Here is a 15249-nt window from a genome sequence, read left to right as displayed (position 1 = left end):
CTGCCTATCTTAACTGTGAATTTAAGTGGGCAGAGAGTTGGCTCACTTAAGTCAATGCATTGTCCCCTTTTGACTTTAAAGCAATGACTTCTTTCAATCTTTTTAACTGCCAACTTTCTGCCCGCTTTTTGTCTACTGTAAAAATAGACAGGGTGGAAAGTCGGCTATAGTTAAACGACATACTGGATGAAACACGTGGCTTGGTAGTTGATTCCGAATTTGACTTCTTCTCTCTCCATTGGATTACCACACAAACTGTTTGATGGTGACGTCATTAGTGTAAGAACATCAGCTGACTCTGTTATATTGATCTTCTCCCTGTACAAAATAAAGGAATCTAGTTGTTGATGTTATGCAATAGGTTATGAAAGAGTATGGGTCAAGATATTGAAATGAAAATTTTCGGACTATTTTTGACTTGGAAAAATTATCAAAGGGGTATTTTTATTTTGACATTTCATTTTAAGTATTATCATTCTCAATCGATGAATTATCGCCGTCTAACTTTGCCTTCTCGTTAACAATGTGAAAACATACGTTTCAGTCAGTGAGTCGGTATAACCAGTTCCTGTTTTGATGGGCAGACCAGTCAAGTAGCCAGGATTCCCACTTCTCTCTGTTGTTGTATCGTTTGATGTTGAAACCCCAGACTAGAAAGAAAATTTTTGATTACAAAAGGTGGTTAAACAAAAGAATCCTAAATTTACTAAAAATAGATAAAAAGAGTACAAAATTCATAAAAAACGACAAATTCCACCACAACCCCGGCCCAGTTAGTTTATCCTCCTTTGTTTATTACAAAGATTAACTACATATGATTTAAAAGAACGACAAACTACGCATGCGTATTATAATGCAAGATGCTTTACAGAAACAGACTGCAAACATCCATGATATGAAAAATGCTTTAATGTAGAAGCCTAAAAATTGAAATATTCGACAGTAAATGCAAAATTCCAGGAGAAATATTTCCTTCATCTGCACAATAGTCATACCTTTTCAAATTTGTAGGAAAACTTTTGCATCAATGAATCCGGAGGTGAAATAGAGCCTAATACAAAAGCTACAGAGACTTCAGAGATGGTGACAGTTGAGTTGATGGTATATTTGATGTTATATTCGACTTCATGTAACACATTCTCGCAATGTGTTCCGTTCCATGTTGGAGCTTGTGCGTCATTGAAAGGACAGTCCGTTTGGAGTCCATTTTCTATGCATTTGAGTGGCGTGGTGAGTGTTGGTTGGATAAGATTGGTATCGTTGCTTTGAACACGTGATGTTTGAACTCGTTGGATGGTTGCATTGTTTTCATTCGTTACCATGGTGAATTGCACTTCTCCATTGATGAATGATGGGTACTAATAGTGCAAAATACACAATTTCATACTACAGTGGAATAAATACAGTGGAATAAATACAGTGAAATAAATGGAATCGCAAAGTGTTTAAGAAATTTGAAAATTTCAATCGAAATATCAAGAAATAAAGAACTTTGCAGTCAAGCAAATATCAAAAATCAGGACAGTTTGACCAAAAGGTTACAGACTACTCAGGAATACTAAACAAAAACTATTCTTTAAAAAGCAGAATCATTGTAAGACAAAAGGGAATGATTTTTTTTACCATATTACTTCGAATGAACTGTACTGAACTTTCACTGTATTCTTTTAATCACCCCTCCTAAGAACCAAAAAAATATGGTGACTTATAAAAAGCTGACAAAATATACGCACTGGTGCAACTTTGAATCCATTGATGTAGGTTTGAGCATTCAGAGATTTTTTCGTTCCACATTCTGTCTGCAAGTTCCCCACTGATCGTTTGCATGTAGTTTTGTTTTGAAACAGAAACTCTGAGCAAAAGAAACAGGTAGAAAAGTGATCTAAAAGATTTGTGGGAAAACTGACTGAATTAAAAAGGTGTTTGCCGAATAGATTTTGAAATTTAGATAAAAAAACAAAAATAATGTTCCTGAGTAGTACAAAGATAGTATCACAGTTTGTATCTCAAAACTGATAAGGAACGATGACCGAGTGGTCAAGTTGCCAGCAGCCTGAAACAAGGAGTTCCCGGTTCGAATCCCCGCTCCTTCCAATGTTCAGTTAATAGATAGCCACGCCGGCTGGCCTTTGATCACGTGAAAACAATCGAAAGACTGGTTAAGGGCTCTGACCATAGTCAGAAAATTGATTTTAGTATCTGAACATAAAAGTTATGTTTTAGATGCACCCCTGTCTCAGTAACCCGGTTGAGTTTAAAAGCTCACCGGGGTGGCTAAGAAAATAACAGGATTTCACCGGGGCAGATTTTTGACTGAAAAAAGTCCCTGGGTTGGAAAATTTGAGGTAAATTTTCACCGGGGTACAGTTTTTACAGTTTTTTTTATATAAATACCAGTAAAATCTTTTGATGCTATGACTACAATTGTTATTTTATGCATCAAATTGTCCTAATGCTTTTTATACTCCCTGCTCGTAATACTAAAGCTCAATTGGGCTAAGATCGTCCCGGTCAAAAAAGGGAAATGCTTATCGCCCTGTACCGAAAAATTGATAAATTGAACCCGGATGTTTATTGGAGTTATTTTTTTATCAACCTATTTCAATGCTTCCAGTGAGTCTACATTCTAAATACAAGGTCAATCTGAAGAGTAGTTCAAGATTTATGGCTATAGTTTTCTGTTTAATTAAATCATGCGAAATTAAGACAGTTTTGCCATGATGGAAAGCTCTTCAAGTTTAAAAAGTAATCGCAAATTTGCAACACAAATTTATTTTTCTTTGTTAATTTGTACTAGTAATCGTATGGTTTGGAGTGCAATTAACGATTAATCACGAGTAACAAAGGAGAAAATAGTAATTTGCACGAGTCCGAAGGACGAGTGCAAATTACGGTATTTTCTCCTTTGTTACGAGTTAATTGCACGATGATACTCGAGTAAAATTTATAAAAAAAAGAAAAGTCTACTTTGCTCGGGGTTTTTTCGTGAGCCAAATCGGTAGCATTTCTCGAACATATACAAATTTACGCCCCGCGTACGCAGATCTTGCCAAAGGATGCTACACTCCCTATTCGGGCGCTTCGCGCCCTCAAAACGGTCGTTCCGCAAATATGGATTTGTGTTGCAATTTTGCGATTACTTTTTAAACTTGAAGAGCTTTCCATCATAACCCTAGGAACACATTTGAGATTGTTTATATGAGAATATTTTACGCATATTCAATGTACTAGACTTTAAAGCGTTTGGGTTTTATGTAATTTCACTGAAAACTGTTGAAAAATTGAATGGGTCGTTTGATACACGTATTCGCTAGCAAAGATATTTTTTTGTATTTGAGATTATTTATTGGAAAAAAATACATTTTAGTTCGTTAATTTCGACATTTTCATATATTATGGGCATTGCAACCTTCATGGCAAAACTGTCTTAATTTCGCATGATTTAATTAAACAGAAAACTATAGCCATAAATCTTGAAATACTCTTCAGATTGACCTTGTATTTAGAAGGTAGACTCACTGGAAGCATTGAAATAGGTTGATAAAAAAATAACTCCAATAAACATCCGGATTCAATTTTCCATTTTTCGGTACAGGGCGATAAGCATTTCCCTTTTTTTGACCGGGGTGACCTAAAAAGGATGATATTTGACCGGGCCTCAACTATAAATTTCTAAAATTTGACCGGGTTCAAATTTTTGATTATTTTTTGACCGGGGTTACCAATTTTCCACCGGTGACAAATTTTGGCCTGTTTTTAGGCATTTTTTTCACCGGGCTACTCACCGGGGTGGATTTGACCGGGCCACTGAATCAGGGGTGTTTAGATTCTTTAACACTTTTAACAAAGAATTGCCTTTATAAATTGCTTTTTAATCAAATCCCTTAAGAGTAATTAAGAATTCGATGGCTAAAATGACGTTATGAACTTTAAAAAGACGTTAATAATATGTTCCATCACCTTCTTTTATAAGAAGTGCTAAGTTTTAATGGGTAGTTAACCTTTTTGTTTCGAACTTTTTTCAAACTGTCCGCAAAGAATTGAACTATTTTAAATTTTGCGTAAAATTTTTCTAAAAAGATGTGTCAAAAGTTATGACTGTTTTTTTAAGCAAAATCCAGATGAAAAATTGATGAAAAACCACTATTTTGAAGATTTCGAGACGAAGAAGCATTTACAAAAATTTTCCGCAAAAATGTTTATTGTTCGGTGAAAGCATCTACTGCGAAAATTTTTTCAAAATGTTTTTTCTTCGCCGAAACTAAGCACTTCAAAGTTGAAATACTCTTCCTCGCAAAAGTCTTCATTTTCTTCTTCATCAAACTTTTTCAATGCAATTTTTGAATTTTCAGATTTAGGAATAGTTTGTCTAACAGAAAATGTATAACATGCCATAGTTTTGTTGGTTACATCAGTCAGAAAACACATTTTAAACAAGGCAATTATGAAAAATTCACTATGGTCAGAGCCCTTAAGTAAAAATTGTAAAGATGGTTCATGATTTCTAACTTACAGGCATACGTACAGGCATGTTTCTCAGCAAAACCTCCAAATATTTTTCCATCAAAACTTTCGCTTAATAAAGAATGCCTCTCGAAAAGTAGGCTACGTCATATCTTCCTTCGTTTCGAGCGTAAAACTCCTACTCTTCGGGATATGAGCACTGCTCTTGTTTTGAATATTGAAATTCTCCAGATAAATCGCATGCGCACTGAGGTTTTAATGAAACAATAGAGAGTTTCGAAACCTAAGCCAATCAGCTGTGTTTTAAACATTCTTTTATTTGAAATCTCTATTGATAAACATCTTTTGTGAAAGTTGTCTATTAATATTATGTTTAAACCTATTAATAAGCAATTCCCGGTGGGGGCTACTAGTGGCCGCCCATAGCAGTGCCTATAGACCAAGAGTAAGGCCTAAAAGCCTGGAGCGGTCTATTGTGTAGACTACTCGAAAAGGGGCTTCAACAATTTTGCAAAAAGTGAATGGATCATTTACTATGTATAAATTTGGAAACTAATCAACAATATCATTTTATGGGTTATATTTTCAAAAATTACCTAGTCTAAAAAATAAGAAATACTGTAATGTAGAAAGAACTACAAAGAAATTTAAATGAGGGTATAATTAAACTACGTAACCAGATCATACTTTATTGAAGATCGGTTCTTTAAAATAATAACTAGCAAGATAGTCAATTTCTATGGAACGTTTTTCCAAAAGTTCAGGAATCCGTTTTTAACAGCAAATCAATGAATCTTTCTTCAGAAATCTGGAAATAAAAAAGTTTTGTCTCAGAAACTTTTCGGTGCTCTCACACCAATATTTTTCTCTTCAAAAAACAGGCTGATACCTATCAAACAATGAAAACCTTTAAAAAGGGAACTAATTTTCGCTTTTTTCGCGGTTTTTCCACAAAACCACAAAGATTAAAACCCGCAAATAACAAATTTGGCCTTTTTTTTAATCCGAAATTTTGAAAAATCCCTTGGAAAATGAAAGAAACGTGTCCAAAAAAGGGCAAAACCACGAAAAATAATTTCCGCGAAAATTAGTTACCTTAATGTGCTTGATTCCAAAACTTAGTTCAAAACTAAAATGAACAACACTATTATAAGAAAATCTCGAAATTTCAAAGTAACAAATGGAAAATTTTTGAAGTACCGATTCCGTTCATCTGTTCTGCTCTGATATTAGTTCCCGTCTTGAGGGGCCTGGAATTCCCAGGTTATTTTTTTCCGAGTTATTTTTTTCCGAGTTATTTTTCCGAGTTATTTTTCATGTGACGTCATAATTTGAAGAATAAGGGAAAAGAGAATGTATTACACAACACAGCCTAAAACACATGAACGCTTGCTTAACATAGACCTCCAAAAATAAATTTTCCAATGTACAAAAAATAATAGTTTGGCTATGGAATACTTTATTATTAAAAAAAATGAATATTAATAATCACCAGGAAGATCGCGCATGACATGTATGAACTCTAAAGTTCACTGCTCCGTAAGAGGACTAGTCCGTTGATGGTCGTGATTGGCCGAAGCAAACATAACGTCATTTTTTATGTAGACATCAGAAGCCAGGGCAGTTAGTTTTGATCTCAGGCAAGATGGCGGCGCCTTTGACGGAATCAGCTGAACAAGCTTGTTAAATCATCACATTCGCCACTTATTGAATACTTTATAATAAAAACTTTAATAATAAAAATAAGGACTTCGATATTCAATACTTTAAAATAATACAGAATGCTAAAAGAAGTTGATACGTTGAACAAATTGTACATTGATTTCTTTATAAAATGAAAACAGCGCAAAAGAAATTAATTTTCAAAACCATGAATGTTATTACCAAAACTTCGAATTCTCTTCGAGCTCTGACCGGTCAAACATTTCATACAACATGGATATCCTTTTGGTTTACAGAATCTGCAAAGCTCTTTTTCTTGCTCATCCTCTTCGTCTGAGATTCCGCCCCCTCCGCCTCCTCCTCCCTCCTCTGTCATCTCCAGTTTATGATGGACAACACGCTTGACACCATCCTCTGATATCTTTAAACCAGCTTCCAGAGACATTTGATGAACGAGATCTACAATGGTGTTTTCTTCTTTGGCACTTTTCTCGTCTTTCTTGCCAAGACTCGATTTTTCAATCTGACCAGCTTTTTCTTTCTCTTGCTTTACGGAGCAGCTACCAATTTTCGAGCTGACGCCACCTACGCTGTTATTAAGCTTGTGGAAGTAAACATCATCTAAAGCGAAATGAGGTTTCTTCGGAACTTTACGTTTCCCTGGTTGACGAATAGCTGTTAGCTTAGGATGTCCAATAGCGTTTTCGTTCTTTCTTCTTGACCTGTGTGCCTTTTTAACTCGAACTTTTCCTTTCTTTGTACGTTTTACTTTTCCCGTAGAAGTGTACTGTGTATCCCAATTTGGACAAGAACTTGATCCTGGCTTTACAACATCTTTACCATCGAGCTTGATATAAGCACCAACTTTCTGAAGCCTCTTTGCGCGCATTTTATTGACTTTGCAGCCGATCACATTTGCGATGTTGTCAAATCGCCCTTTTTCTCCCATTGGCCCTATATATTTTTTGCGGTAAAGGTTTTCTGCCAAATATCCATGACAGTCACCTATATTACCACCGAGATTCAGTTCAGCAACCTTTTCAACCTTCTTTTTTCCATAGATTGTTTGATCTTTTGATGTGTTTGTAGGTTGAAGTTCGTTGGTTGTTTCATTCTAAAAAAAACAATTAAGAGCAAACGTAGTAAGAATCTGCAAGTCTCAATATATAGATTGGATTGATTGCGGTCTTCAACTATTCATGCAATTTGTTAAGGCAGGCAACCTTAAGTTCTCAAAATCTCAGAGTCCCAAACAACACTCCCACCATTTTTCACAGTGTCATTTTCTGTGTCTTCATTTGTTTTTGTCATGTTTGTTTACATTTTTCAGTTTGGTCTGCAATTTACACACTTTTCTACCACTTTTGGTATTTTTCTTTAGTTTTGTGAAATTTATATGTTTGGTCAGTATTTTATTCATTAATTTATGTCAATTCAATATCTACTTTGCATTTTCACTAATTTATTTCATTTTTTGTCAAATTAATTTTGGTCTGTAATTTATGCATCTGTTCTGCAGAATGCATAAATAGAGGTCATTTCAGCCACTTGCCTCACTTCAACAGAGACATTCAAGGAGTCAACATCAATCAAATTAGTCTCTTATCAATGCAAACTTAGTCACTTTTTCACACACTTGGTGTTAGTCTAACACACCCTGTGTACATGCTGCCTACACAGCTTTCACATTCAGGCCAGCTGGTGAGTTTTTCTATTTTTGCTTTCCCTTCCTTTGCCTTTTGCTTTCTTACAGTGGCTATTAGGTTTAAGATACATTTTTCATTACTTATTTTTCTACTAGCATTCAATTATACTTAGCTTACACATAGAACTTTGTCATTCAAACTTCAATTTTACTTTATTTTCATATATACATTAGGACTTAGTTTTTGTTCAATTTTCTATTTCAGTTTGAACATATCCAATGCACTTTACAGTGTTAACCGTTGCAAACACGGCTTCCGCCTCCCTACATTGACTCCTGTTTGCTCATCTCTGACCCCACACAATTGTATCCACTGATCACTGATCATGATGGGCTCGGGTTCCATACTCAAACACACGAAGATAAACGGCCATAAGAAGATGCTAATCAGAGATTGAGAAATTTAAGTCAATGGTATGCAAACTAGCAGCATTTTATGCTCTATTCGATGGTATCAATCGTTTCCCTCGTTTCCCTTGAGTTCAATAATTTCGACCCAAATGCCGATACTAAAAGAAAAAGATTTGAAAAGATAACACGTCAGGGTTAATGGTTTGGAGGTTTTGAAGCTGGACTCACCATAAACTGTGGCAAATAATCTGATGTTTGTAGTGCTGAATGTGATATTTCATGAGCCACGGTGTTGATCTTCTCTCCTTCATCTCGCTTGTAAAACATGGATTCGATGTTGACCTGTCTCGATGCAAGATTAATTATCCCTGGATCTCCATCTGTGGTTGATGTATAAACATAACCAAATATTCCATTTCTCTCATTGTGGCATATGTATTTGATACCAGTGTTCATTAAACTTTCACAGAGAGCAGACATATCTGCTGCATCCTGAAGCGAATACTCGCCATCCAAAACTCTCTTGATTTCATCACGAAGTACCTTTGTATACTTATTCATCACAGCCTGCTGTTCTCGGGTCAAATTTTGTCGTGCCTCTGGATTATCTTTTAGGTATTGGTCAATATCTGCCAAGGTCTGTGCATTCTCGAATAAATTCCGTACTTTATGGTGAGTAACTTCTACCGATTTCTTAATATCAGCCTCTGAAGATTGAACTTTGTTGACACTGTTTTTCGTAATATCAAAAATTGGATCCATGGCTACATCAGGTGCGACTGGATTTTGTCGAAGGTTGTTTAATTCAGTTATGGCTTCTTCTGACATTCTTTCTCCTCTTACATTACTCTCGTCGTTTTGTTTGATAGCTCCCTATAAACAAAGATTCGTTGGGTATAACAATATTTCAAAGAAAAAAAATCAAAACCTTGTAATTAATTGGATCCTATTATCATCAATTATTTATAGTTTTGTGACTGTATATCAAGTAGAAAATGAAGATCTTACCACCCCTATCTGAACTTGCATTTTCCCCTTTCCCACGTTTCTTTCTAATTAGGTTAAATTGAATTAAATTGAAATTAAATTTACCTTTCCACCGCCTCCATTCGAAACACCACCACCACCACCACTACCACCACTACCACCATCTCCATTCGAAACACCACTACCACTACCACTACCACTACCACCACCACCACCACCACTACCACCATTCGAAACACCACTATCACCACCACCACCACCTCCATCCGAAACACCTCCACTACCACTACCACCACCACCTCCGCCACTACCACCACCACCACCACCACCACCACTACACCACCACTACCACCACCACCACCAAATCCAAAATTGAAAAGCCAATTCAAGGGGTTTAATTCCAAACCAAGACCAATACTGAAATTGTCAATTTTGAGCTTAGTACTGAAACTAACTCCTACCGATGGACCAGAGATATTGATGTTTCCTATCTCTACACCGTATCCAATATCCGCAGTTGCACTAGCCGATGGGCCAGTTATTGAAACATTGCCGACATTGGCTTTAATACCATGTACATCAGCTGTAGCAGATGCAGTAACTCCTTTAACATTAAAGTTCCCTGTATTTACAGTCGCTCCTGTATTTGTCGATTCTGCTTTAAGCTCAACTCCTTTTGCGGATACATTTCGAGCGGTGACAGTTGAGGCTGACACCGAAGCATTGACAGAAACATCCATTGCTTTAAAAGAAGCGTTTAAAGCACTTTCGGATAGTCCAGTAGCATTTATAGAAGCCTTAAAATCAAACCCTTTAGCATCAGTGTTGCGATTGGCCATTGTTAAACCGGCTGCGTCTGCACTTGCTGTCGCATTTAACCCTGTAGCATTTTCATTACAATTACTCAAAGCAACACCAGTCGCGCTCGAACTATTGTCTATGAATTTCTCGTTTACGGTTTCGTTGAAATTGTATTTTAGTACAGCACTGTCTTCGTTGTCCTCGTTTCCAGCATCTTCATCTTCACTAGTGCTATAGTAATCACCATGCTCATCATCTTCACCACTATCCTCAGTTGAATCAACATGTTCTACATCATTAGGATTCTTCTCTAGCAATTCATCATGTATTCTTTCATTATTCAAGTCCTCCGATTCTGTGTCAGTTTCTGATTCTCCTTCTTCTTGTTCATTAAGTCCCTTTTCTGAAGCTTTTTCAGTTCTCTCTACTTTGTTATTTTCGTCATCATCCTTCTCCTTTTCCTTGCTTAATTTAAAAAGCATTTGGAAGATTGTTGTTGCTTTCTTCCTTGCATAGTCAGTGGTAGTTTCAAGCATGCTCATCAATCTCTTTGACATGCTGAACCAAGCATATTCGGTGGGCCCTTCGATGTACCACTGACGACATCTTAACACGGACGAGACTCTAGGACCGTAAATCTTCCTAAAGGCGTCCGCAACAATTTTCCTCCAAGACTCAGGCTCTTCTTCCAATGGTTCAAGGTGTTGCGTAATCTCGCACTTTTCATCGTTTTACGAGTTCTCTTAGACATTTCATCGATGATTTCACAAACATCTTTCGCTAACAGTTCCAGTTGATCAGTTTGGAAATTTAGTGATTTTTGGATTCTGTATTCGACTTCTTTGGTTTGGGGCTCCATCTCGACTTTGAAAGCCAGTAACTAGATGATGAAAATGACAAGATATAAACGTATAAAATGTACAACGCAGCATTTAGAAAGAAGATTATATGATAGATCGACAAACGAGACATGGAATGGTGTGTCCAGTTGACCCTTGCATTATTAAGAACTTAAAAAAAATAAAATCATTTTTACTGAAATGCTCTTCTCCGTAAAACTCTTTTTCTTCATAATCTGCAACAGAGGTAATATTCTTTCAAATAATATTCAGAGAAGACTCACCTTTGATTTCTGCAACTATCACTTTTGTCATAACCATTCGAAGCCTTCAAAGTACTGAAAGCACCCACAAAAAGTTCTCTTTATATAAAAATGAAAGTTCTGGTATTTTTTAGGTGGACTGGTTTATTTGCTAAGTAAACATTTAATCACAGCCCAAAACTTAGTGATTTACCTAGTAAATTAATTATCAGATTCGTGATAGGAATCTCTTGTACGTTTTAATTTTCCCCTTAAAAATTATCTTTGGAAACAATTAACTGGATGGGCTGGTTTTCCCAAAGTAATAGATCAAAGAAGGATTCAATCTTTCATATTTTGAGTAAAGCGGGCGGAAAACAATTTTGTCAATCAAACAATACTCTAATATAAAATGTCCGAAAATTAGCTAAAGAAAATACAATGCATACAGACATGTATTCATCAAAGCTAGCATGAATCAGACCTACAATTTATTTTGGCTGATTGTGACGACCTTATTAACTAACTTTAAACATAAGCATTTTATAGAGAATTGACTGAATGATGTTAGAAACCGGGGTGGGCACTCGATTCAAAAACGACCATATGTGCGGCCCAAATTTAGGCCTTTGAAATCGGACCCTTACATTTCAGAGAACATTTTGCAAAATTTGAGTAAATTTGAGCGAAAAATCGACCCTTACGGTGCATTTTCTTGAAATTTTTTGACAAATTTTCAGGCAAAATATGGTCAGATTTCCGAAATTTTAAACCCTCAGAGTGCAACTTTTCTCATCTTTGCTGATTTCAACACTTACAGTGCACTTTGGGAAGCTTGTAAAATATACCCTTAAGGGCCGCACGCATGATAGGTCATTTAGAAGTAGCGAATTTCATCAGAATTGCAGTTCGATTTGCGCGACCGGTTCTACATTTTCTAGGAAAAGCTACACGTCATTTTGTTCAAACTATGTTGTTTTGTTTTGGACTCAAAATCAACAATACATTTTATTTAAAGAAACCATGTTGCAAAGGTTCGAAAGTGCCCTTGAAATCAGCTACGTATTCTTTACTATCTCGTAAATGAAAAGCTTTTTAGATAGTCTACTCTACTTATGGCAAACGATAGCCATTGGCACAATAAACATAAAATACAATATAATATCCATAATACGAGTGGTCATATAAATTGAGCTAGAAAGCTCAGTAACTCCAGCCCTGAGTCCTGAGATTGCTTATAAAAATATGTGCTCCTGTTTTGAAAATCTACTGTTACGTTTGATGTTATTGCTCATATCGCTTAAACCCACCCAGCCCTCAAAAGCAAAAGGCGATCATTCTTAACGAACATAACAACATAATTTATCTGGAAAGTTAAGAAACTGGTTTTCGATAGCGACAAAAATGATACTCAAAATCTGATTTGAAGCACTGAAATGTGATGCAACAAAACATTGTCACGCTTTATACTCGGGCTACTTACTAGCTTGATTTTGATCTTCACATTCGTTGGTCAAGAAAGTTGTTGGTAATGGCAAATATCCTTGTTGGTTGTTGTCAAACAGTATATACATAGGATCACCAGCCTAAACGAAAAATGAAGGTTTATTGAACACCACAATGATCTGTGTTTGAATCTCAAATCCTTCCCGGCAGAGTGTTATAAAAGAGCAAAGATAAACTTTTGAATGATCAGCAGAAAAAAAATTTACGATAGAAAGAAAAAAGAAAATATCTGACTAAAATCTAACCGTCCATGTGAGCTGTATCTATGATTTTATATATCTGATTGATAAGTAGCGACCAAAAAAAAAACGGGATTTTTTATTCCGTTTTTTACTGCGTGGAAAAAGCCGTATATAGGCAAATTGATAATATTTCAACTTGTTTAAAAGCTTACTTTAAACGTATTTTGAAGATTTTCTTTTTCAGTACTGACAGTAGTTTGGTCCTCATTGTTCGTCATTGAATGGTAAGAGCTGCTCTCAAATTGGTCCGCTAATGCATCGAATGATGCCTTGGTTGATACGAAGGGCACATTGGAATAAAGATGGCGTGCCTCATCTAGAAATAATAGAATTAAAATAGTTAGAAACAAAGAGTTACATATTCGACAGGAAGAAGCTAAAACTTTAGAGGGCAGGTATGAATTTTCTTTTTGAAATTTTGCCATTCCAGAAGTTAATTTAAAGAAAAAACAACAAAGTTATTCTAAATAAAATAAAACTTTGTTTTTTCTTTTATAAAAATGTATAAAATTGTTTCATGATTTCATGGACTGAAAATATTTTTCTCAAGAATGGATACCGATACTCTCTTGGTCCAGTAGAAATTGTCACAAATCCCAATCTCTCAATCTTAAGCTGTACCCCCCATTAGGGTGACATTACTCTGGAAAACCGTTTCATTTTTAAAATACAAAACTAAAACTTACAGTTATCTTTATAGATACAAAACATGCCCATTCCATTGCCTTGAGCTTGATACTTGTTGTTGGATGAGTAAAGGATGTTGTCCGACACACATACTTCCTCTATACGACTGAAAGGGAAAATCATGAGAAAATTATTTGAACAGTGGTATACAAACCTTTCCATATATAGTGCCCATTTATATTGCATCCAAACTATTTTGAAATCTTTCACTTAAAATTTCTATGGTAAATTGTATAAATTATATTTACATTGCCATTCTGTAAGTAAACACCAAATAAATTCTTTAACCAATTTGAGATATAATACATTGACCAAAATATTGTTACCCCCTAAATTCCCCACTACCTTTATTGGAGCTCAACCCCCCATTTCATTCTGAAATTCCTGTATACAGCATTCCTTGAAAAGTTGGACCCCCTTCAAATACTTTGCACAGCCATGGGGTTAATTTTTTATGTTGAAATCTTTGAATTTCTTTGGAATTCTAGTCGACTTTGATGTGATGTACATACTTGACGTTTTCTGGTATGCATGAAGAGAAAGCCAACTTATCATTTTCATTACAATCTGGATCACAGCAGCAATTCAAATCACATTGATTACTTATTAAGTCACATGTGCAATCTGAAAAATGAAGGATATAATAAATGTGATGTTGGTATTGAGGCGTTACTCTCTTTTTAGAGAGTCTTTGCCCATTGTGGATTATATTTTGGAGTATCGACAAGAAAAAATGAAGGAAAATTGGTTGCTGAAAATCAAACATTTTCAAGTGAAAATCGAGAATGAATTTCTACATACATTTTGTAGAGGAAAAAAGAAGGAAATTTCTAGCATCTAGTATTTCTGTCTCGATTCCCCGTCCAATATATAGCATCTACAGACTAATGTATTCTCATCTAATTCCATAGCCCATGAGAATCAGTAGGATTAAGAAAAGGGGAAATTTAAAGGCATATAAATCATAATCTACAAAGTGTCTATATTTGAGAATTACTAATTATTAAAGAAGAGGAAAATTTTGAAGGTTACCTTGTGCACTGGTACAATTTGCTAGAATCGCCAGCAGTGTCAACTGTAATAAGATCATTTTTTTAGATTCTATGTAGTTAAATCATCTAAATGAAAAATACAGAAATGTGGTAAGTATTATATATCGACTCCTTGGTGTCAAAAAAGCTATAATGAATATATATGAAATCTTATCTTTGAAGGGATAATCAGCTGATGGTTTGATATTTTTGGCATGTGAAATCCTTTAATGATCCTGATGAAAAGGACTAAAAACTTTAAATGTTTTGTTTAGAACCCACAGCAAGATTCTACTGATCTACTAATTTCATTCGTCTGAATATCATTTTTGAAATATGTTTCAGTGGATTTAAAAAACTTCTTAATGGATGAAAATTCAACATTGATTAAATTAGCAGTTAAAATCTTGCATCATAATAACATTATATACTTCAAAACATGAAGAAAATGACAAAACCCAAGAATAAATTATTTTTCAACATAAAAATATGTTAACTCTAAAGAACAATAATATATCTAAAATAGTTTTCTTTTTTTCAAAACAAAAATTAACTTTTTTCTTAAAAAACTAAAAATAAAAATTCCAACTTAAGATTGTGAGACCTCGGGTGAAACCCATTTTCTGAAGAACCAAATACCAGATAGAATATGTAAAGAAATACATTGGAATGTGCTGATCACGATCAATTTTATGTTCAGTTTTTTATGTTTCAGTTTCAGTTTTTTTTCAA

The 15249-nt window shown here is 35.1% G+C and overlaps 4 protein-coding genes across 4 annotated transcripts in view; all 4 read right to left on the bottom strand.

Annotated features, from left to right (window-relative positions):
• The window catches only part of LOC136799478 (signal transducer and activator of transcription 5B-like), a 279436-nt gene that overhangs the window by 97049 nt on the left and 167138 nt on the right, over positions 1-15249 (bottom strand). The window lies entirely within an intron of this gene.
• LOC136799617 (tectonic-3-like) lies at positions 171-14600 on the bottom strand. The gene is made up of 9 exons (XM_067056340.1): positions 14519-14600; positions 13999-14110; positions 13486-13592; positions 12952-13115; positions 12535-12637; positions 1734-1852; positions 996-1358; positions 538-650; positions 171-318 (listed from the first exon to the last, which is right to left on the bottom strand). The coding sequence occupies exons 1-9, from the start codon at positions 14574-14576 to the stop codon at positions 171-173; spliced, it is 1287 nt and encodes a 428-aa protein (XP_066912441.1). The 5' UTR covers positions 14577-14600.
• Positions 5662-10527, bottom strand: LOC136799431 (uncharacterized). Its single transcript, XM_067056139.1, has 4 exons — positions 9631-10527; positions 9275-9514; positions 8411-9055; positions 5662-7240 (listed from the first exon to the last, which is right to left on the bottom strand). The coding sequence occupies exons 1-4, from the start codon at positions 10525-10527 to the stop codon at positions 6320-6322; spliced, it is 2703 nt and encodes a 900-aa protein (XP_066912240.1). The 3' UTR covers positions 5662-6319.
• Positions 9271-11149, bottom strand: LOC136799592 (uncharacterized). Its single transcript, XM_067056315.1, has 2 exons — positions 11094-11149; positions 9271-10850 (listed from the first exon to the last, which is right to left on the bottom strand). Exon 2 carries the CDS (start codon positions 10525-10527, stop codon positions 9271-9273), a length of 1257 nt encoding a protein of 418 aa, XP_066912416.1. The 5' UTR covers positions 10528-10850; positions 11094-11149.

This window comes from Clytia hemisphaerica, unplaced genomic scaffold (assembly GCF_902728285.1).
Source record: "Clytia hemisphaerica strain Z4C2 unplaced genomic scaffold, Clytia hemisphaerica genome assembly, whole genome shotgun sequence".
NCBI classification, from domain to species: domain Eukaryota; kingdom Metazoa; phylum Cnidaria; class Hydrozoa; order Leptothecata; family Clytiidae; genus Clytia; species Clytia hemisphaerica.
Note: the sequence above shows the minus strand (reverse complement) of the source record. Positions and strands in the feature narration are given on the sequence as shown.

Bases quoted from the DNA above. Each gene is read 5' to 3' on its own strand.
- LOC136799431 (XM_067056139.1), bottom strand. From the start codon at position 10,527: ATGTCAAAGAGATTGATGAGCATGCTTGAAACTACCACTGACTATGCA. The intron at 9,056-9,274 runs GTAAATTTAATT...CTTTGTTTATAG, and splicing joins CGAATGGAGGCGGTGGAAAG to GGAGCTATCAAACAAAACGA. The intron at 7,241-8,410 runs GTGAGTCCAGCT...TGTTTTTTTTAG, and splicing joins ATTATTTGCCACAGTTTATG to AATGAAACAACCAACGAACT.
- LOC136799592 (XM_067056315.1), bottom strand. From the start codon at position 10,527: ATGTCAAAGAGATTGATGAGCATGCTTGAAACTACCACTGACTATGCA.
- LOC136799617 (XM_067056340.1), bottom strand. From the start codon at position 14,576: ATGATCTTATTACAGTTGACACTGCTGGCGATTCTAGCAAATTGTACC. The intron at 1,359-1,733 runs GTGCGTATATTT...TTGCACTATTAG, and splicing joins ATGGATTCAAAGTTGCACCA to TACCCATCATTCATCAATGG. The intron at 319-537 runs GTATGTTTTCAC...TATTTTGTACAG, and splicing joins ACCGACTCACTGACTGAAAC to GGAGAAGATCAATATAACAG.